This window comes from Doryrhamphus excisus, linkage group LG14 (genome assembly GCF_037039965.1).
Source record: "Doryrhamphus excisus strain RoL-2023G ecotype Guam linkage group LG14, RoL_Dexc_Guam_v1.1, whole genome shotgun sequence".
Taxonomy (NCBI): domain Eukaryota; kingdom Metazoa; phylum Chordata; class Actinopteri; order Syngnathiformes; family Syngnathidae; genus Doryrhamphus; species Doryrhamphus excisus.
In genome coordinates, this window is record NC_136370.1 from 1345642 (window position 1) to 1369740 (window position 24099).

The 24099-nt window shown below is 41.9% G+C and overlaps 1 protein-coding gene across 1 annotated transcript; it reads left to right on the plus strand.

Annotated features, from left to right (window-relative positions):
* The first annotated feature begins 1658 nt into the window (after nucleotides 1-1658).
* On the plus strand, nucleotides 1659-22980 carry slc2a15a (solute carrier family 2 member 15a). Its single transcript, XM_058076909.2, has 12 exons — nucleotides 1659-1872; nucleotides 6938-7036; nucleotides 8589-8749; nucleotides 9629-9753; nucleotides 10648-10793; nucleotides 10928-11060; nucleotides 13391-13578; nucleotides 14049-14159; nucleotides 14239-14340; nucleotides 21196-21271; nucleotides 21575-21702; nucleotides 21905-22980. The coding sequence occupies exons 1-12, from the start codon at nucleotides 1828-1830 to the stop codon at nucleotides 22157-22159; spliced, it is 1569 nt and encodes a 522-aa protein (XP_057932892.2). The 5' UTR covers nucleotides 1659-1827; the 3' UTR covers nucleotides 22160-22980.
* The last annotated feature ends 1119 nt before the right edge of the window (nucleotides 22981-24099 follow it).

Genomic DNA, 24099 nt, shown 5'->3' on the forward strand with positions numbered 1-24099 from the left:
CTGTATATTACCTACTGTGTATTAACTACTGTATATTACCTACTGTGTATTACCTACTGTATATTACCTACTGTATATTACCTACTGTATATTACCTACTGTGTATTAACTACTGTATATTACCTACTGTGTATTACCTGCACAGGTGAAATGTCTTCAACACACAGAAGAGCCAGGTTGCCTACACAATTTATATATACAATATATACAATATATACTCTTATACTCTTATACTGTTCTACTCTTATGTGTGAAGGTCATGTTTCCTGCGTACCTCGGGTCAGACAATGGCCATATTTTTAATAAATATTTTTTAATAAATAATAATAATAATAATAAGTAGTTATAAAGTGGAATAAGTTTTCCAAAACCCCCACTTTTAACAATGGTTTACCCCCAGAATACCAGGACTATGATAGGTCAGAATGTTTTACCCCCAGAATACCAGGACTATGACAGGTCAGAATGGTTTACCCCAAAGTACTACGTTCGTACTACAGGTCAGAATGGTTTAACACCAGAATACCAGGACTATGATAGGTCAGAATGGTTTACCCCCAGAATACCAGGAGTATGATAGGTCAGAATGGTTTAACACCAGAATACCAGGACTATGATAGGTCAGAATGGTTTACCCCCAGAATACCAGGAGTATGATAGGTCAGAATGGTTTAACACCAGAATACCAGGACTATGATAGGTCAGAATGGTTTACCCCCAGAATACCAGGACTATGATAGGTCAGAATGGTTTAGCACCAGAATACCAGGACTATGATAGGTCAGAATGGTTTACCCCCAGAATACCAGGACTATGATAGGTCAGAATGTTTTATCCCCAGAATACCAGGACTATGACAGGTCAGAATGGTTTAACACCAGAATACCAGGACTATGATAGGTCAGAATGGTTTAACACCAGAATACCAGGACTATGATAGGTCAGAATGGTTTGACACCAGAATACCAGGACTACGATAGGTCAGAATGGTTTACCCCCAGAATACCAGGATTATGATAGATCAGAATGGTTTAACACCAGAATACCAGGACTATGATAGGTCAGAATGGTTTAACACCAGAATACCAGGACTATGATAGGTCAGAATGGTTTACCCCCAGAATACCAGGACTATGATAGGTCAGAATGTTTTAGCCCCAGAATACCAGGACTATGATAGGTCAGAATGTTTTAGCCCCAGAATACCAGGACTATGATAGGTCAGAATGTTTTACCCCCAGAATACCAGGACTATGACAGGTCAGAATGGTTTACCCCAAAGTACTACGTTCGTACTACAGGTCAGAATGGTTTAACACCAGAGTACCAGGACTATGATAGGTCAGAGAAGGGTCCAAAGCATGACATGTCCCTTTAAGGATGGTATATTTTAGGTATAGCAGAGCGTTACACCAACCATGATTGTGTGTATTCGTCTTAATCTCCTTTATTCCCACATGTACTTTACGTGTTCGCTACGCGTTCCCGTCCCTGAGTTCTTTTTGTCCCGTCTTGTCCTCACATTGGTGTTTTATGTATTTCCATCCCTTCTATGGTTCCATTATTTCCATCCTTCTTCTTCATTCCTGGCCTGCATAAATTGACTTAGACCTAATTGCTTCCAGCAGGCTTTTCCGTGGCCGCATCACGCTGCTTCCGTCATGTGATGAGGGATGTTGTTAATGGGAGGCTGTGCTTCGGCTGCGTGGAGGAAACCCTGAAGGACACAATCTTTGTGGACTTGGGACTGGTTCAGCTATGACATCTTAAAGTGGAACTCAGACCGGTCTGCTCTTCAGTTCTTGGACTTCATGACACCCTTCCTAAATGGCCGAGGAGGTTCTCATTCCACCGCCCGGGAAAATTACAGCGGTAAGTTGCGTCCAGTCAGCGACTAATCCCTAATGGTTTTGGACTTGAGGACTCTGCAGCTACTGGAATTTACTACCAACTTTCAAACTGACTTGGTGATTGCTGGTGTGGGATGTTTCCAGTTGGTCTTTCTTACTGGAACCATTTAGACATTTTCTGCAGTTGTTTGAAATCATTGTAAAATGATCTATACTGTTTTTTTTGTAGTATTTTGTATTTAGTAGTATTTTTGGGTTTTTGGGGCCCAAAAATTTCTGCTGCTGGGAATTGTTGTCTTGTGATCAATTCATCATGTGGATGGATCACGTTATGGGAACAAAGTTCTTTCAAGTACATCACAAGTTTACATTTACACAATTCAACCTATGTCTTGGTTAGCATCCGTTCCAACTAGTGTGTATTTTTTGGTTAACAACCAAAATATTTTTGCGTCCGAAATACCTTCTGGTTTGTTTTGGATCACAAAAGCAAAACGGTGATCGCGCAATGTGACGGGAGTGCATACTACTCCGCTTCCCACGTAAAAGTACTTACAGTACTTACAGACAGTACTTAGACACGTCACCACCTTGTGGTGTACACTGCCACGGTACAGTGGTTGGTTTTTCACACTTTCATAATTAATGGAACGGTACGTGTTTATTGGTTGTCCAACATTTATGGTTTTGTGGTCAAATTGTGGTTACAGAAGAATACTGTGTATTTTCCCAACAAAACCACGTCAAAGTGATGATAAATACCTTATTACTGCATCATTTTCTGCATGTAAAACTGTAATTCTATAAGTCTTTAAAGTCAGTTTTGTGTTATCTTAAACAAATCATTGCATTTATATTATTTTTTTACGGGAAAATTTGTTTTGGTTAGAGTCCGTTTTGGTTTGAGTCGGACCGCCTGGAACAGATTAATGACCACTGTATCTGAAAAGGAGTTTACTACCCCGACAATGACTTCCTTTGTTTACTATGTAGTACCAGGCTAGCAAGGATACAGAGTGGTAATCGTACAGTAAATATTGCTGAAGTAAAGTTGATAGAAACATTGTACTGTAACAGTGCAAACATGAAGTACTTTTTTTGCTTGCTTTTGAGAATGCGCTCGTACTTTGGCAGCGAGCCATGACCTTCTTTGGCAGTCTTGAGGAATTCCAACAATGCCAACAGAACCTTTCCCAACACAATTCTACTCTTTCACTCCAAAATAAAACCCACAACGTTTTTCCTGAGGCAGCGGATATCAGGCAGCTTACGTCTTACGTACAACTTAGCTTAGCATCGGGGAATACGCTCGTTATTTGGAGTGGCGTTACCGCATGCTAGGGCGGAAATAACGGTCTTCTAATTGTTCCTACAGACTTCATGAAGTTGACATGTACCCTTTATTGTTGGGACAGTTTACCACCAGAATACTACATTCGTACTACAGTTATAGAATGCTTTAACACCAGAATACTACATTCGTACTACAGTTATAGGTCAGAATGGTTTAGCATCAGAATACTATATTTGTACTACAGTTATAGGTCAGAATGGTTTAACACCAGAATACTACATTCATACTACAGTTATAGAATGCTTTAACACCAGAATACTACATTCGTACTACAGTTATAGGTCAGAATGGTTTAACACCAGAATACTACATTTGTACTACAGTTATACTTCAGAATGGTTTAACACCAGAATACTACATTTGTATTACAGTTATACTTCAGAATGGTTTAACACCAGAATACTACATTTGTACTACAGTTATACTTCAGAATGGTTTAACACCAGAATACTACATTCGTACTACAGTTATAGGTCAGAATGGTTTAACACCAGAATACTATATCTGTACTACAGTTATACTTCAGAATGGTTTAACACCAGAATACTACATTTGTACTACAGTTATAGGTCAGAATGGTTTAACACCAGAATACTACATTTGTACTACAGTTATACTTCAGAATGGTTTAACACCAGAATACTACATTGGTACTACAGTTACCAGGACCAGAGTACCAGGACTATGATAGGTCAGAATGGTTCAGGACCAGAATACCAGGACTATGATAGGTCAGAATGGTTCAGGACCAGAATACCAGGACTATGATAGGTCAGAATGGTTCAGGGCCAGAATACCAGGACTATGATAGGTCAGAATGGTTCAGGACCAGAATACCAGGACTATGATAGGTCAGAATGGTTCCTGACCAGAATACCAGGACTATGATAGGTCAGAATGGTTCAGGACCAGAATACCAGGACTATGATAGGTCAGAATGGTTCAGGACCAGAATACCAGGACTATGATAGGTCAGAATGGTTCAGGACCAGAATACCAGGACTATGATAGGTCAGAATGGTTCAGGACCAGAATACCAGGACTATGATAGGTCAGAATGGTTCAGGACCAGAATACCAGGACTATGATAGGTCAGAATGGTTCAGGACCAGAATACCAGGACTATGATAGGTCAGAATGGTTCAGGGCCAGAATACCAGGACTATGATAGGTCAGAATGGTTCAGGACCAGAATACCAGGACTATGATAGGTCAGAATGGTTCAGGACCAGAATACCAGGACTATGATAGGTCAGAATGGTTCAGGACCATAATACCAGGACTATGATAGGTCAGAATGGTTCAGGGCCAGAATACCAGGACTATGATAGGTCAGAATGGTTCAGGACCAGAATACCAGGACTATGATAGGTCAGAATGGTTCCTGACCAGAATACCAGGACTATGATAGGTCAGAATGGTTCAGGACCAGAATACCAGGACTATGATAGGTCAGAATGGTTCAGGACCAGAATACCAGGACTATGATAGGTCAGAATGGTTCAGGACCAGAATACCAGGACTATGATAGGTCAGAATGGTTCAGGGCCAGAATACCAGGACTATGATAGGTCAGAATGGTTCAGGACCAGAATACCAGGACTATGATAGGTCAGAATGGTTCCTGACCAGAATACCAGGACTATGATAGGTCAGAATGGTTCAGGACCAGAATACCAGGACTATGATAGGTCAGAATGGTTCAGGACCAGAATACCAGGACTATGATAGGTCAGAATGGTTCAGGACCAGAATACCAGGACTATGATAGGTCAGAATGGTTCAGGACCAGAATACCAGGACTATGATAGGTCAGAATGGTTCAGGACCAGAATACCAGGACTATGATAGGTCAGAATGGTTCAGGACCAGAATACCAGGACTATGATAGGTCAGAATGGTTCAGGACCAGAATACCAGGACTATGATAGGTCAGAATGGTTCAGGACCAGAATACCAGGACTATGATAGGTCAGAATGGTTCAGGACCAGAATACCAGGACTATGATAGGTCAGAATGGTTCAGGACCAGAATACCAGGACTATGATAGGTCAGAATGGTTCAGGGCCAGAATACCAGGACTATGATAGGTCAGAATGGTTCAGGACCAGAATACCAGGACTATGATAGGTCAGAATGGTTCAGGACCAGAATACCAGGACTATGATAGGTCAGAATGGTTCAGGACCAGAATACCAGGACTATGATAGGTCAGAATGGTTCAGGACCAGAATACCAGGACTATGATAGGTCAGAATGGTTCAGGACCAGAATACCAGGACTATGATAGGTCAGAATGGTTTAACACCAGAATACCAGGACTATGATAGGTCAGAATGGTTCAGGACCAGAATACCAGGACTATGATAGATCAGAATGGTTTAACACCAGAATACCAGGACTATGATAGGTCAGAATGGTTCAGGACCAGAATACCAGGACTATGATAGGTCAGAATGGTCCAGGACCAGAATACCAGGACTATGATAGGTCAGAATGGTTCAGGACCAGAATACCAGGACTATGATAGGTCAGAATGGTTCAGGACCAGAATACCAGGACTATGATAGGTCAGAATGGTTCAGGACCAGAATACCAGGACTATGATAGGTCAGAATGGTTCAGGACCAGAATACCAGGACTATGATAGGTCAGAATGGTTCAGGACCAGAATACCAGGACTATGATAGGTCAGAATGGTTTAACACCAGAATACCAGGACTATGATAGGTCAGAATGGTTCAGGACCAGAATACCAGGACTATGATAGATCAGAATGGTTTAACACCAGAATACCAGGACTATGATAGGTCAGAATGGTTCAGGACCAGAATACCAGGACTATGATAGGTCAGAATGGTCCAGGACCAGAATACCAGGACTATGATAGGTCAGAATGGTTCAGGACCAGAATACCAGGACTATGATAGGTCAGAATGGTTCAGGACCAGAATACCAGGACTATGATAGGTCAGAATGGTTCAGGACCAGAATACCAGGACTATGATAGGTCAGAATGGTTCAGGACCAGAATACCAGGACTATGATAGGTCAGAATGGTTCAGGACCAGAATACCAGGACTATGATAGGTCAGAATGGTTTAACACCAGAATACCAGGACTATGATAGGTCAGAATGGTTCAGGACCAGAATACCAGGACTATGATAGATCAGAATGGTTTAACACCAGAATACCAGGACTATGATAGGTCAGAATGGTTCAGGACCAGAATACCAGGACTATGATAGGTCAGAATGGTCCAGGACCAGAATACCAGGACTATGATAGGTCAGAATGGTTCAGGACCAGAATACCAGGACTATGATAGGTCAGAATGGTTCAGGACCAGAATACCAGGACTATGATAGGTCAGAATGGTTCAGGACCAGTATTCTGTGAAAAAAAATGGCAAAGAAACACAAAAGAATGAAAAATGAAAACCAAAAAACAGCCCAGGGGGGTTCACCCTAAAGCGCCGGTATTCGCCAGGAAGAGCATCTGGAATATAAAGTGGTCAAGCTAAAATCAGGATGCGGATCTTCCGCTGCGGTGGCTCAGTAATCAGGAAAAAGCCGAAAAAAACAAACAAAAATTGTACCTCATGTGGAATAATTGAAGCCTGCTATAAAAAGGCTGATTAGCGTTTGGCTAACAGTTACAGAATCTGACTGACACCAAAACCCACCAAAAGTACTTTCTGACGTGTATTTTTGTCCTCGTGTGTCCACAGCATCTGACAGGCTCGTTGCTAGCCGTGGCTTTTCTTAGCTCCTTTGGGAGTTCCATGCTTTACGGATACAATCTGGCCGTCGTCAACTCTCCCGCTGTGGTAAGACATGTGGAAAACACGACAATACTACAGTTATACTTCACAATGGTTTGACACCAGAATACTACATTTGTACTACAGTTATACTTCACAATGGTTTGACACCAGAATACTACATTTGTACTACAGTTATACTTCACAATGGTTTGACACCAGAATACTACATTGGTACTACAGTTATACTTCACAATGGTTTGACACCAGAATACTACATTTGTACTACAGTTATACTTCACAATGGTTTGACACCAGAATACTACATTGGTACTACAGTTATACTTCACAATGGTTTGACACCAGAATACTACATTTGTACTACAGTTATACTTCACAATGGTTTGACACCAGAATACTACATTTGTACTACAGTTATACTTCACAATGGTTTGACACCAGAATACTACATTCATACTACAGTTATACTTCACAATGGTTTAACACCAGAATACTACATTTGTACTACAGTTATACTTCACAATGGTTTGACACCAGAATACTACATTTGTACTACAATTATACTTCACAATGGTTTAACACCAGAATACTACATTTGTACTACAGTTATAGGTCAGAATGGTTTAACACCAGAATACTACATTTGTACTACAGTTATAGGTCAGAATGGTTTAACACCAGAATACTACATTTGTACTACAGTTATACTACAGAATGGTTTAACACCAGAATACTACATTTGTACTACAGTTATACTACAGAATGGTTTAACACCAGAATACTACATTTGTACTACAGTTATACTTCACAATGGTTTAACACCAGAATACTACATTTGTACTACAGTTAAAGGTCAGAATGGTTTAACACCAGAATACTACATTTGTACTACAGTTATACTTCACAATGGTTTAACACCAGAATACTACATTTGTACTACAGTTAAAGGTCAGAATGGTTTAACACCAGAATACTACATTCGTACTACAGTTATACTTCAGAATGGTTTAACACCAGAATACTACATTTCTACTACAGTTATACTTCAGAATGGGTTAACACCAGAGTACTACATTGGTACTACAGTTATAGGTCAAAATGGTTTAACACTAGAATACTACATTTGTACTACAGTTGTACTTCAGAATGGTTTAACACCAGAATACTACATTTGTACTACAGTTATACTTCAGAATGGTTGAACACCAGAATACTACATTGGTACTACAGTTATACTTCAGAATGGTTTAGCACCAGAATACTACATTCGTACTACAGTTATACTTCAGAATGGTTGAACACCAGAATACTACATTGGTACTACAGTTATACTTCAGAATGGTTTAGCACCAGAATACTCGGACTATTACAGGTCAGAATGGTTTACCACCAGAATACTACGTTTGTACTACAGTTATACTTCAGAATGGTTTAAAACCAGAATACTACATTGGTACTACATTTATGGCCGTCGTCAACTCTGCGGCTGTAGTACGACATATCGTCCAGCACCATATGCGGCAAACACCACAAAAACAGAAGGCCAGTTTGTATTTATTGAGTTGAGTATTCATGTCATACTATCTCCATCTTGTAGTACATAAAGGACTTCTACAACGTCACCGTGCTGAGCCGCAATGGAACAGGACTTAGCGAGGAGACGCTGACCCTCATGTATTCACTCACAGTGTCCGTATTTGCCATCGGGGGTCTGCTGGGTTCTCTCATTGTGGGAGTGCTGGTCACTCGCTTTGGCAGGTAACATCTACTTTCCTTTCATTTTTTCCTTTTGTCATTTTAAAAAGAACACTAAACTCATCACACAGCAACTTAACTCTAAAAGTTTAGCTAATAAATATACAAAAGGATTTTCATTGGAGGAGCAAATGGAAGCTGGATGGATTGGCTGCCTCTGTCCACCTGAGCAGCCCAGAGCGTGGAGGGAGGCTGATGTCATTGCAGCACCTCGGCAGGCACCTCATAATGTATTGTTCAGATGCAAGGTATTATTTTGTATGTAAATATATTGTAAGTTTGTATTTGGCCATGTTTGCATAATTCTCACCTATACCTTTTGAGGGTTAAGTTGCTGCGTGATGAGTTTAGTGTTCTTTGTTGGTTGTTATTTGCAGTATATATTATGACCTCTGCTGATTTCCAGTGAGTGTACAAATACCTCATGATTGGCTCCTGCCAAAGAATGAGCTGTAATTTACTTACTGACTGACAAGCAGCGCAGTATTTCAACAATTAGTAGTAGTTTTGAAGTAAAGCAGACAACAAAGGAAAAAGTAGTTAAACAAGTAATCCATGTAAAAAACTAAACAAACTAAGGAAATTACTAAACCAACCCAATATGGACCAAGAATACCTTGAGTTTCTAAGTGGGGCGGTTTGATTCCCTGTGGCCGCTTGTTTACATTTGCGTACTTTTAGGGACGGAACTCCAAGACCCAGTCAGGACACTGAGGGGTTTCGTTTTGGGTTCCTGCTTTTTCCAGATAAATGTGGTCCGTGATCTTCAACCCTAAATGGATCAGTTTGTGGCTGGGATGAGAATCATCACCTAGTCCAAGTCCTCATCCAGGGGTGCTCATCTCCATCTCCGTGTACCTGAAGTCTGTACTGTCATTCCAGGAAAGGCACGGTGGTAAACACAACCATGCTGGTTTTTATTGCTGGTTCACTCATGGGCTTCAGCAGAAGTTGTGCTTCACCTGAGATGCTCATATTGGGTCGTTTCATCACAGGAATCCACTCAGGTAAATCCTGCATTCTTCTTCACTTACGGTTTTTACTGACAAATATCAACGTGGAGTTTTCCTGATGCTGGTAGGGTTCTTCAATATGTGTTCCCAGCCACGCATGCTTTTGTTTTTCTTTGTCCGCATCTTTTTGGCACCCATGATGCTGGCAGAAAAACATTCCATTAACCGAGTTGGGAATTCTCGGCATCACGGACGCCTGAATGAGCTGAAACTTTCCATTATTGGTGGGAGCCAACCTCGGAGGGCAGGTCGGGGCAGAGTGGTCTGCAATATGCGGTATCAGAAAGGGGGCATATGAGGCTGAAATCAGAGGATGGTTACATTCTATGAAAACAAAAAGGAAACACAAATAATAACAAATCATCTATTCATTGATGAAATGTTATAGAATATATTATTAGAGTCTTGTAAACATGAAATAACACCCCTATAGTCACCTTTACACTTCTATTACCTATAAAAATAGACATAATAACAGAAAATAAGCTATTTAAGTATATTATACTGTAAATAAGACATGTCTGCTGTGTGGGACACGCCAAGACAATATCAGGCGTTAACCCAAACCCTAAGACGGAACACTAAGAAGATTTGCTAAGAAGAAATGCTAAGAACTGCAAATAGTGAAATATGCAGAAAGAAAGAACGTTTGTCAATCAGGAAAAAAAGCTAATAGCGGGGTTAAAGTGAGACGGTCACGTTGACAAACAGATGTTTAGCCAAACTTTGGTAGGATCCATATCTACTTGGTCATAGAACCTGGAAGATCAGTCCAAACGATCCCAAGTGGCCGCTACCAAAGACTGAATGAGATGACTCTTTGGGAATGATGGGTTCCAGAAATGGCCGATCATGATAATGACGATCCTTTCTTTGTGTGTACTACAGGTATTTCTTTAAGTGTAGTTCCGATGTACCTGGGTGAGATCGCACCCAAGAACCTCAGGGGTTTTCTGGGGTTGGTGCCCAGCATCTTTATAGGCGCAGGAGTTTTTGCTGCCCAAATTCTTGGATTGCATGAACTTTTAGGGAAGGTATGTTGTACAAGCATCCATTTCTTCTCTTTGAAGGAAATACTTTTGTGATGATATTCCACGTGCTAACGGCTACAAGAGGCTAGTGATACAGATATGATTAATATTACACCGTGGCGTTGCATGCCTTGCAGGAGGAATACTGGCCCCTGTTCCTTTCTGTGGTGGCGGTACCCACGTTTATCCAGCTGATACTGTTGCCATGGTTCCCGGAGAGCCCCAGATACCTGCTGATCGAGAAGCACAATGTCCACGCTACCATCACAGGTCAGTACCCAACCTGGCCATGCTGAGGCCGTAGACATGCCAAAGGCAACGATAACCGGTTTGTCAACAAAGAACTCCACCTGTGACGCTATTGTTGATAAGTAATTGTGCGTTTGGCTAATTGTTCTTGGTAATTACCTCCAGTCGGTATGCAGCACACGGCACGGAAGCGTTCAACTATGTCCTTACCGTGTGACCTTTCTCACGGCATTCTTCCAAAACAAAATTCCTGTGACACTTGTAAAAACACTTAGATGCAGAAATACAGAAGAGACAGACAACAATATTCAAAGTTACTCGCAGCGAGGAGAGTGAAACCACATACCCACTCTCATACTCCACTCTTTTTATTCTCTTTCGGCGGTCCCTACTACATGGTCGGGGGGGGGGGGGGGGGGGGGTGGAGAAGGCAGTTGCACGAGCTGTATTGGTTTGTCTATGTGTTTATGTATATGTGAGAGTAATTACTTTGATTGTTTTATGAGTTCTTATCTTGACACAATCTTGCAGGATTAAAATGAACATCTGCAGGGTTGCTGTTGGCGCATCCAGGCACCTCCAGGACCTGGGGGTCTCTGGGGGTCTCTGATCAGGGTCACGGGAACATTCCTTCTTCAGCACATTCAAACACTTTCTATTGTCTAAGCACATGGATATAAGGGTGATAACTAACAAAATAATACCTGTATCTACATTTTATTCTAACAGTGTCAAAGCTGGAGGTCTGATCGGACATTCATTCAGTCATTCAATCTTTCAGTCTTTCAATCTTTCAGTCTTTCAGTCTTTCAGTCATTCAGTCATTCAATCTTTCAGTCTTTCAGTCTTTCAGTCTTTCAGTCTTTCAGTCATTCAGTCATTCAGTCTTTCATTCGTTCAGTCATTCATTTGTTCATTCGTTCAGTCATTCATTCACTCAGTCATTCAGTTCTGTCATTCAGTCATTCGGTCATTCGGTCTTTCGGTCTTTCGGCCGTTCGGCCGTTCGGTCGTTCGTTCATTCGTTCGGCCGTTCGTTCGTTCAGTCATTCGGTCGTTCGTTCAGTCGTTCGGTCGTTCGTTCAGTCGTTTGTTCGGTCGTTTGTTCGTTCGTTCGGTCGTTTGTTCGTTCGTTCATTCAGTCGTTCGTTCGTTCGTTCAGTCGTTCGTTCGTTCAGTTCGTTCAGTCGTTCAGTCGTTCGGTCGTTCGTTCGTTCGGCCGTTCGTTCGTTCAGTCATTCGGTCGTTCGTTCAGTCATTCGGTCGTTCGTTCAGTCGTTTGTTCGGTCGTTTGTTCGTTCGTTCAGTCGTTCGTTCGTTCAGTTCGTTCAGTCGTTCAGTCGTTCGGTCGTTCGTTCAGTCGTTTGTTCATTCAGTTGTTCGTTCGTTCAGTCATTCGTTCAGTCATTCGTTCAGTCATTCGTTCAGTCATTCGTTCAGTCATTCGTTCGTTCATTCAGTCATTCGTTCAGTCATTCGTTCAGTCATTCAGTCATTCGTTCAGTCGTTCATTCATTCAGTCGTTCGTTCGTTCAGTCGTTTGTTTGTTCAGTCGTTCGTTCGTTCAGTCGTTCATTCATTCAGTCGTTCGTTCGTTCAGTCATTCGTTCGTTCAGTCATTCGTTCGTTCGTTCAGTCATTCGTTCAGTCATTCGTTCAGTCGGTTTGTTCGTTCTGTCGTTTGTTCGGTCATTTGTTCGTTCAGTCGTTCGTTCATTCAGTCGTTCAGTCGTTCGTTCGTTCAGTCGTTTGTTTGTTCAGTCGTTCGTTCGTTCAGTCGTTCATTCATTCAGTCGTTCGTTCGTTCAGTCATTCGTTCGTTCAGTCATTCGTTCGTTCGTTCAGTCATTTGTTCAGTCATTCGTTCGTTCATTCAGTCATTCGTTCAGTCATTCGTTCAGTCATTCGTTCAGTCATTCAGTCATTCGTTCAGTCATTTAGTCATTCGTTCAGTCATTCAGTCATTGAAATCTTTAGTGAGTGACTGGGAAGAAAAGCTGCAGTGTCTCTGCCCTCCATAGCAGGAGTTTGACACCCCTGCCCTAAACGGAGTATTATGGTCTGTCTTATGTGCATAGCAGATATCCCAACCATGCCCAAATAAAACATTGATGACAATACCTTCATACTAATAGATCATAAAAACAATATTACCAATCCAATCAATAAGATTACAATGGATCAAGTAAAATTTATGAGAATAAAGTGAATTCAAAACTGTAAGAAATCAGGAAAACACTTTTTCACACCACTGGTTATCGTTAGCGGATATGAATAAGTCATATGTGATGACCGCTACACCACTGGTTATCGTTAGCAGATATAAATATGGCCGCCATGTCTTCCCCCAGCTCTGAAGCGGTACAGGGCCAGCTGCAACATCCAGGCTGAGATTGAGGAGATGCAGGAGGAGCAGCGCTCCCTGTCGTCCGTGGAGACGCTGTCAGTGTGGCATCTCCTTCTGGACAAGACCGTTCGATGGCAGATCCTGACCGTGGTGGTCATCAACATCGGCATGCAGCTCTCCGGCATCGATGCTGTAAGGAGGTTTTGGGAAATCTATATTTTCAATAAGACACTAGGAATATGACAATTGGACATATTTTGTTGTATTCAACGTTGGCCACAAGGTGGCAGTAATGCTACATTAATGAGACAATACGGAGTGCAACAAAAGCTGTTGACATTGTGGCTATATTACTGACTGTAGGGGTGTTATTTTCTTTCTAGAGGGCTCTAATCATGCAAAGAAAATGTATTCTATTTTTCATTGCAAGGCTGGTACTGGTACCGGAAGCGGTACTGGGACTGGGTTGCCAGTCAAACTACTCTATAAGGTCTCAATAGTCAGAAAAAGTGAAAGTGAAAGTGAAAGTGGGGCAAATGGAGACCACGTCTGAGTCGGTACCTCCACTTTCCAAATTCCAAATGTATTGCTAACGCTAGCTATGCTATTCTGCTAACATTGCTGATATGAACAACAAATAGAAATCCTGATGTTCCTGGCAGATCTGGTTTTACACCAACGACATCTTCAAGAACGCAGGAATCCCAGAGCCGGAGATCCCGTACACCACAGCAGGAACAGGAGTCATCGAGATCATTGCTGGACTCGTCGGGGTAAATACCGCTTTGTCTGTGAAACATCTGATCTACTCCACCGGGTTCCTCTTTCATGACATCTGGTGTCCTTTTGTAGTGTTTCACCATCGAGAAGCTGGGCAGGAAGCCTCTTATGATTGGCGGCTTCACCATGATGGGCGTCTGCAGTGCTGGCATAACCTTTGCCTTGCTGTTACAGGTCAGCGTGAGGGCTTGTGTGTGCCGTTCAAGGCCGCGGCTAAACATGGCTGTCCTTTTTAAAACACACGAGAACGCTGTGCTGTGTATCGTATGGTTCATTCTCATCCAAAGCCGACAGCAGCAAGAAGGTTAACAAGGATGCAAAAACGCTACGGAGGAGTGGTGTCCCGGTCTTTGCGTACATGTCATCATTCTTTGGTCTCTCCCTTTACGTTCATGTCATCATTCTTTGGTCTCTCCCTTTACATTCATGTCATCATTCTTTGGTCTCTCCCTTAAGTACATGTCATCATTCTTTGGTCTCTCCCTTTACATTCATGTCATCATTCTTTGGTCTCTCCCTTAAGTACATGTCATCATTCTTTGGTCTCTCCCTTAAGTACATGTCATCATTCTTTGGTCTCTCCCTTTACATTCATGTCATCATTCTTTGGTCTCTCCCTTAAGTACATGTCATCATTCTTTGGTCTCTACCTTTACATACATGTTATCATTCTTTGGTGTCTACTTTTACGTATATGTCATCATTCTTTGGTCTCTCCCTTTATGTACTTGTCATCATTCTTTGGTCTCTCCCTTTACGTTCATGTCATCATTCTTTGGTCTCTCCCTTTACATTCATGTCATCATTCTTTGGTCTCTCCCTTTACGTACATGTCATCATTCTTTGGTCTCTCCCTTTACGTACATGTCATCATTCTTTGGTCTCTCCCTTTACGTTCATGTCATCATTCTTTGGTCTCTCCCTTTACATACATGTCATCATTCTTTGGTCTCTCCCTTTACGTTCATGTCATCATTCTTTGGTCTCTCCCTTTACGTTCATGTCATCATTCTTTGGTCTCTCCCTTTACATACATGTCATCATTCTTTGGTCTCTCCCTTTACGTTCATGTCATCAGTCGGGGTAAATACCGCTTTGTCTGTGAAACATCTGATCTACTCCACCGGGTTCCTCTTTCATGACGTCTGGTGTCCTTTTGTAGTGTTTCACCATCGAGAAGCTGGGCAGGAAGCCTCTTATGATTGGCGGCTTCACCATGATGGGCGTCTGCAGTGCTGGCATAACCTTTGCCTTGCTGTTACAGGTCAGCGGGAGGGCTTGTGTGTGCCGTTCAAGGCCGCGGCTAAACATGGCTGTCCTTTTTAAAACACACGAGAACCCTGTGCTGTGTATCGTATGGTTCATTCTCATCCAAAGCCGACAGCAGCAAGAAGGTTAACAAGGATGCAAAAACGCTACAGAGGAGTGGTGTCCCGGTCTTTGCGTACATGTCATCATTCTTTGGTCTCTCTCTTTACGTTCATGTCATCATTCTTTGGTCTCTCCCTTTACGTTCATGTCATCATTCTTTGGTCTCTCCCTTAAGTACATGTCATCATTCTTTGGTCTCTCCCTTAAGTACATGACATCATTCTTTGGTCTCTCCCTTTACATATATGTTATCATTCTTTGGTCTCTCCCTTTACGTTTGTGTCATCATTCTTTGGTCTCTCCCTAAAGTACATGTCATCATTCTCTGGTCTCTACCTTTACGTTCATGTCATCATTCTTTGGTCTCTCCCTTAAGTACATGTCATCATTCTTTGGTCTCTACCTTTACGTTCATGTCATCATTCTTTGGTCTCTACCTTTACGTTCATGTCATCATTCTTTGGTCTCTCCCTTTACGTTCATGTCATCATTCTTTGGTCTCTCCCTTTACGTTCATGTCATCATTCTTTGGTCTCTCCCTTAAGTACATGTCATCATTCTTTGGTCTCTCCCTTAAGTACATGTCATCATTCTTTGGTCTCTCCCTTTATGTACTTGTCATCATTCTTTGGTCTCTCCCTTTACGTACATGTCATCATTCTTTGGTCTCTCCCTTTACGTTCATGTCATCATTCTTTGGTCTCTCCCTTTACGCTCATGTCATCATTCTTTGGTCTCTCCCTTAGGTACATGTCATCATTCTTTGGTCTCTCCCTTAAGTACATGTCATCATTCTTTGGTCTCTACCTTTACGTTCATGTCATCATTCTTTGGTCTCACCCTTTACGTTCATGTCATCATTCTTTGGTCTCTCCCTTAAGTACATGTCATCATTCTTTGGTCTCTACCTTTACGTTCATGTCATCATTCTTTGGTCTCTCCCTTTACGTTCATGTCATCATTCTTTGGTCTCTCCCTTTACGTTCATGTCATCATTCTTTGGTCTCTCCCTTAAGTACAGGTCATCATTCTTTGGTCTCTCCCTTAAGTACATGTCATCATTCTTTGGTCTCTACCTTTACGTTCATGTCATCATTCTTTGGTCTCTCCCTTAAGTACATGTCATCATTCTTTGGTCTCTCCCTTTACGTTCATGTCATCATTCTTTGGTCTCTCCCTTAAGTACATGTCATCATTCTTTGGTCTCTACCTTTACATACATGTTATCATTCTTTGGTGTCTACTTTTACGTATATGTCATCATTCTTTGGTCTCTCCCTTTATGTACTTGTCATCATTCTTTGGTCTCTCCCTTTACGTTCATGTCATCATTCTTTGGTCTCTCCCTTTACGTACATGTCATCATTCTTTGGTCTCTCCCTTTACGTACATGTCATCATTCTTTGGTCTCTCCCTTTACGTTCATGTCATCATTCTTTGGTCTCTCCCTTTACGTTCATGTCATCATTCTTTGGTCTCTCCCTTTACATACATGTCATCATTCTTTGGTCTCTCCCTTTACGTTCATGTCATCATTCTTTGGTCTCTCCCTTTACGTTCATGTCATCATTCTTTGGTCTCTCCCTTTACATACATGTCATCATTCTTTGGTCTCTCCCTTTACGTTCATGTCATCATTCTTTGGTCTCTCCCTTTACGTTCATGTCATCATTCTTTGGTCTCTCCCTTAAGTACATGTCATCATTCTTTGGTCTCTCCCTTAAGTACATGTCATCATTCTTTGGTCTCTACCTTTACGTTCATGTCATCATTCTTTGGTCTCTCCCTTAAGTACATGTCATCATTCTTTGGTCTCTACCTTTACGTTCATGTCATCATTCTTTGGTCTCTCCCTTTACGTTCATGTCATCATTCTTTGGTCTCTCCCTTTACATACATGTCATCATTCTTTGGTCTCTCCCTTTACGTTCATGTCATCATTCTTTGGTCTCTCCCTTAAGTACATGTCATCATTCTTTGGTCTCTCCCTTAAGTACATGTCATCATTCTTTGGTCTCTACCTTTACGTTCATGTCATCATTCTTTGGTCTCTCCCTTAAGTACATGTCATCATTCTTTGGTCTCTCCCTTTACATACATGTCATCATTCTTTGGTCTCTACCTTTACGTTCATGTCATCATTCTTTGGTCTCTCCCTTTACGTTCATGTCATCATTCTTTGGTCTCTCCCTTTACATACATGTCATCATTCTTTGGTCTCTCCCTTTACGTTCATGTCATCATTCTTTGGTCTCTCCCTTAAGTACATGTCATCATTCTTTGGTCTCTCCCTTTACGTTCATGTCATCATTCTTTGGTCTCTCCCTTTACGTACATGTCATCATTCTTTGGTCTCTCCCTTAAGTACATGTCATCATTCTTTGGTCTCTCCCTTAAGTACATGTCATCATTCTTTGGTCTCTCCCTTAAGTACATGTCATCATTCTTTGGTCTCTCCCTTAAGTACATGTCATCATTCTTTGGTCTCTACCTTTACGTTCATGTCATCATTCTTTGGTCTCTCCCTTTACGTTCATGTCATCATTCTTTGGTCTCTCCCTTAAGTACATGTCATCATTCTTTGGTCTCTCCCTTTACGTTCATGTCATCATTCTTTGGTCTCTCTACGTTCATGTCATCATTCTTTGGTCTCTCCCTTTACATACATGTCATCATTCTTTGGTCTCTCCCTTTACGTTTGTGTCATCATTCTTTGGTCTCTCCCTTTACGTTCATGTCATCATTCTTTGGTCTCTCCCTTTACGTTCATGTCATCATTCTTTGGTCTCTACCTTTACATACATGTCATCATTCTTTGGTCTCTCCCTTTACGTTTGTGTCATCATTCTTTGGTCTCTCCCATTATGTTTATGTCATCATTCTTTGGTCTCTCCCTTTACGTTTGTGTCATCATTCTTTGGTCTCTCCCTTTACGTTCATGTCATCATTCTTTGGTCTCTCCCTTTACGTTCATGTCATCATTCTTTGGTCTCTCCCTTTACATACATGTCATCACTCTTTGGTCTCTCCCTTTACGTTCATGTCATCATTCTTTGGTCTCTCCCTTTACGTTCATGTCATCATTCTTTGGTCTCTCCCTTAAGTACATGTCATCATTCTTTGGTCTCTCCCTTTACGTACATGTCATCATTCTTTGGTCTCTCCCTTTACGTACATGTCATCATTCTTTGGTCTCTCCCTTTACGTTCATGTCATCATTCTTTGGTCTCTCCCTTTACGTTCATGTCATCATTCTTTGGTCTCTCCCTTAAGTACATGTCATCATTCTTTGGTCTCTCCCTTAAGTACATGTCATCATTCTTTGGTCTCTACCTTTACGTTCATGTCATCATTCTTTGGTCTCTCCCTTAAGTACATGTCATCATTCTTTGGTCTCTACCTTTACGTTCATGTCATCATTCTTTGGTCTCTCCCTTTACGTTCATGTCATCATTCTTTGGTCTCTCCCTTTACATACATGTCATCATTCTTTGGTCTCTCCCTTTACGTTCATGTCATCATTCTTTGGTCTCTCCCTTAAGTACATGTCATCATTCTTTGGTCTCTCCCTTAAGTACATGTCATCATTCTTTGGTCTCTACCTTTACGTTCATGTCATCATTCTTTGGTCTCTCCCTTAAGTACATGTCATCATTCTTTGGTCTCTCCCTTAAGTACATGTCATCATTCTTTGGTCTCTACCTTTACGTTCATGTCATCATTCTTTGGTCTCTCCCTTAAGTACATGTCATCATTCTTTGGTCTCTCCCTTTACATACATGTCATCATTCTTTGGTCTCTCCCTTTACGTTCATGTCATCATTCTTTGGTCTCTCCCTTAAGTACATGTCATCATTCTTTGGTCTCTCCCTTTACGTTCATGTCATCATTCTTTGGTCTCTCCCTTAAGTGCATGTCATCATTCTTTGGTCTCTACTTTTACGTATATGTCATCATTCTTTGGTCTCTCCCTTTATGTACTTGTCATCATTCTTTGGTCTCTCCCTTTACGTACATGTCATCATTCTTTGGTCTCTCCCTTTACGTTCATGTCATCATTCTTTGGTCTCTCCCTTTACGTTCATGTCATCATTCTTTGGTCTCTCCCTTTACATACATGTCATCATTCTTTGGTCTCTCCCTTTACGTTCATGTCATCATTCTTTGGTCTCTCCCTTTACGTTCATGTCATCATTCTTTGGCCTCTCCCTTTACATACATGTCATCATTCTTTGGTCTCTCCCTTTACGTTCATGTCATCATTCTTTGGTCTCTCCCTTTACGTTCATGTCATCATTCTTTGGTCTCTCCCTTAAGTACATGTCATCATTCTTTGGTCTCTCCCTTAAGTACATGTCATCATTCTTTGGTCTCTACCTTTACGTTCATGTCATCATTCTTTGGTCTCTCCCTTAAGTACATGTCATCATTCTTTGGTCTCTCCCTTAAGTACATGTCATCATTCTTTGGTCTCTACCTTTACGTTCATGTCATCATTCTTTGGTCTCTCCCTTAAGTACATGTCATCATTCTTTGGTCTCTACCTTTACGTTCATGTCATCATTCTTTGGTCTCTCCCTTTACGTTCATGTCATCATTCTTTGGTCTCTCCCTTTACATACATGTCATTATTCTTTGGTCTCTCCCTTTACGTTCATGTCATCATTCTTTGGTCTCTCCCTTAAGTACATGTCATCATTCTTTGGTCTCTCCCTTAAGTACATGTCATCATTCTTTGGTCTCTCCCTTTACATTCATGTCATCATTCTTTGGTCTCTCCCTTTACGTACATGTCATCATTCTTTGGTCTCTCCCTTAAGTACATGTCATCATTCTTTGGTCTCTCCCTTTACGTTCATGTCATCATTCTTTGGTCTCTCCCTTTACGTTCATGTCATCATTCTTTGGTCTCTCCCTTAAGTACATGTCATCATTCTTTGGTCTCTCCCTTAAGTACATGTCATCATTCTTTGGTCTCTCCCTTTACGTTCATGTCATCATTCTTTGGTCTCTCCCTTAAGTACATGACATCATTCTTTGGTCTCTACCTTTACATACATGTTATCATTCTTTGGTCTCTACTTTTACGTATATGTCATCATTCTTTGGTCTCTCCCTTTACATTCATGTCATCATTCTTTGGTCTCTCCCTTTACGTTCATGTCATCATTCTTTGGTCTCTCCCTTAAGTACATGTCATCATTCTTTGGTCTCTCCCTTAAATACATGTCATCATTCTTTGGTCTCTACTTTTACGTATATGTCATCATTCTTTGGTCTCTCCCTTAAGTACATGTCATCATTCTTTGGTCTCTCCCTTAAGTACATGTCATCATTCTTTGGTCTCTACTTTTACGTATATGTCATCATTCTTTGGTCTCTCCCTTAAGTACATGTCATCATTCTTTGGTCTCTCCCTTAAGTACATGTCATCATTCTTTGGTCTCTCCCTTTACGTTCATGTCATCATTCTTTGGTCTCTCCCTTAAGTACATGTCATCATTCTTTGGTCTCTCCCTTTACGTTCATGTCATCATTCTTTGGTCTCTCCCTTTACGTTCATGTCATCATTCTTTGGTCTCTCCCTTAAGTACATGTCATCATTCTTTGGTCTCTCCCTTTACGTTCATGTCATCATTCTTTGGTCTCTCCCTCCAGACTCAGTTGCCTTTCATGCGCTACGTCAGTGTTGGCTGTGTGGTTGGAATCATCGCTGGCTTCTGTATCGGCCCAGGCAAGTATCGGCGACAGTTGGGGCGTACAGTAGGGTTGATCGAGTACACTTGTACCCGTACCCATACCTGTAGCCGTATCCTGTATCCTGTCTAAATTTGGCAGCAAAGTATGACAGAGCTACTGGAATGCTTGGGAATATTAGGTTTGATCCCAAAAGTTATGATTTAGTTGGAGTCCTTCAGAGAGAAGTGAGTCTGAGTGCTTGTACCGGACCATGCAGCCCCCCCTCTCTAAGAGACCGTGGTGACACGTCAGCAATCTGAAGTCAGAAATCTGACTTGATGCTTATTGGCTTTTCCAGCTGGGGTTCCCTTCTTGGTCACAGCCGAGCTCTTTAAACAATCCCACCGTCCGGCAGCCTACATTGTGGGCGGATCCCTCAACTGGCTCTCCAACTTCACTGTGGGCTTCGTTTTCCCCTTCTTGCAGGTAAAACACACAAACCGTGAACGTCACTGGATTCCGTGAGATCCCACAAATGTCAGGACTTCCTTCAGGTCCTTCACGGCGTATCCGTGGTGGTCCTCATACCTTAATTGCCCTCTTTCTAGCACAGCAGAACATCTCCAATGTTGCTGACCACGGGTGTAGACCAGCAGATCAGTCATTGTTGTCTTTGTCTTCCAAGCAGATGTCAGCTGGGTCTTACTGCTACTTGGTATTTGCCAGCATCTGCCTGTCCGTGGCCGTCTACGTTTATGCCGTCATACCCGAAACCAAAAACAAGACCTTCATGGAGATCAGCCGCTTGTTCTCCAAGCAAGAACCCGTTCTGGAGACCCAGTGCCTTCTTCTTGTGGATCAGATGCAACTGAAGAAGATGAACGGCTACGGAGTGCTGAAAGCTGCTTCATTGGAGTTTGACAGCTCTTCCTCGTCACCGTAACAAACAGGTTTCGGGTTTTTCAAAGTTCTCTACATCTCCATACTGTATTTGTTCCAAGCTGGAGGTTTCCACTCAGGTTCAAAACACTGCTGAAAATACTCTATGTCGCCTTCTACTGGTATGTGCCAACCCGACCCTCGTAGTCCACATCAGGCCGTGACGGCTAACAGCTAACGGCTAGCAACTGCTCAGCAAAGTCCCGTTCCGGCCACTCCATCCTGGTTTACGGAACGTTATGGAATCAATTGTTGCGTAATGAATTCTACATTTACCTGATATTGTGGGCTCTTGCATCGGATTGGAGGGATTCTATATTTTCTTCCCATATCCAACACAGTACATTTGGCCAATACGGGACCGATGCCGATACTGGGCGTCGGATTGAACCGTCCTTAATGGAAACATAACAGGAATGATGGGAAGACAATAACAATTACGGTTTACTCATATCAGCAGTCTAAAGCAAACGATTGTCTGGGCACATACCGTATGTGTGGATGATATCCATACGTATTGATGATATCGGTTATACGTATTGGCGATATCGGTTTGTACGGATGCTATCCATACAGTATCAACTGATTGCTTGTCCGACTTTGGGTTTGTGCAATTGAAATGCAGTTGATATCAATTAGATGACGTTCAAGTTTATAAATGTATAAAACTTGTTATATTATTCACGTTATATTTCCTGTGCAAAGGCATATTACTCATTTGTGACTAAATAGAAGTGCACTACAGTATGTACAATTATGAGTACTTGTATCTAGAGCTGTACAGTAAGCAAACTAAAATGTTTTTGTTTCTTTGAATATTAAAAATATGTTTGAAGTATTTAAGAATAGTGTGCTTTGTAGGTGGAAGTGTATTTTGCATGACTTCCTGTTTTGTTCCAAGCTGTTTCCTGTCCTGCCATCCCTGCTTTTGCACTCCTGGCTCTAATTTGAGTTCTAATGAACCTGCACTGGTTCCTGTCTTTGCATCTTGACGTCATGCCAACGCCATATCGTGATGAAGAAGTACTCGTTCTTCAATTACTGCAGCGATGAGGCAGGAATTCCAAGTCCAGAGTTCTCGTTGCCCAAATGAGGGCCCAACGGGGGCAGCTGATGGCCAACCATAAATCATCCAAAGTTCAACCGCCCAGAGTTGGCGTTTGGGAAACCGCCAAGGAGCCCAGAGGGCCCATCGGGAAATATGGAGGATATTTGCCAGGAGGGGACCATGAGCGGGACCTCCAACCGGGATGAGCTGGTTTGGGTGTACATGCCCACACGGAACAAGGGACCGGTTGGCACCCAGCTTGGAGCGTGCGGTGGGTAAGTTCCTCCACATAGGCATGATAACGATGAAGAAGGAAAAATGTGCAAACAAACATAAAATATGAAGCCTCCTTTGTCAAATTGAGTGTGCCACCAGGTTCCACCAGCAGGGGGCAGTGCTGCTTCATGTGTACAACTTTAAGGTGATTTCAGTGAAATGTGGATAACCCTATGAAAATAAGCAGTGAAATACAATTAATTATGGCATATGTGGGAATATTAAACGATGAAGTATTAAAAATAAAGTATATGTCAGGTATCCACTGTAGATTTCCCCATTCCAAATAGTCCAGAAGAGTAACGTATAAAAATGCTTGTTCACTGATTAGCATAGCATGTTGTCTCGACACGCCCCCGTGCGCATGTGCATGGCGCACGTGGAAAGGTCCTGGCAGGTAGATAAAGAATGTGGCACCTGACGGCTACCGGCTGGAAGTGTTTTATGGCGGAATGTCTTACAAGCTATTCATTCCACGTTAGCACCGCCTCGCCCTGCAGACACGCGTGGACGTGTTTGCTTGTGAAGCCATCATATTTTTAGCTTTTGTTGTAGCTGACACATTTTTACAAAAAACAACAATTAGACCCAATTTGGGCACAGCTGGACGCTAGCGTAGA

Excerpts from the sequence above, each read along its gene's own strand:
- slc2a15a (XM_058076909.2), top strand. The coding sequence starts at position 1,828 with ATGGCCGAGGAGGTTCTCATTCCACCGCCCGGGAAAATTACAGCG. Across the intron at positions 9,754-10,647 it reads CATCACAGGAATCCACTCAG|GTATTTCTTTAAGTGTAGTT; the intron begins GTAAATCCTGCA and ends TGTGTACTACAG. Across the intron at positions 13,579-14,048 it reads AGCTCTCCGGCATCGATGCT|ATCTGGTTTTACACCAACGA; the intron begins GTAAGGAGGTTT and ends TGTTCCTGGCAG.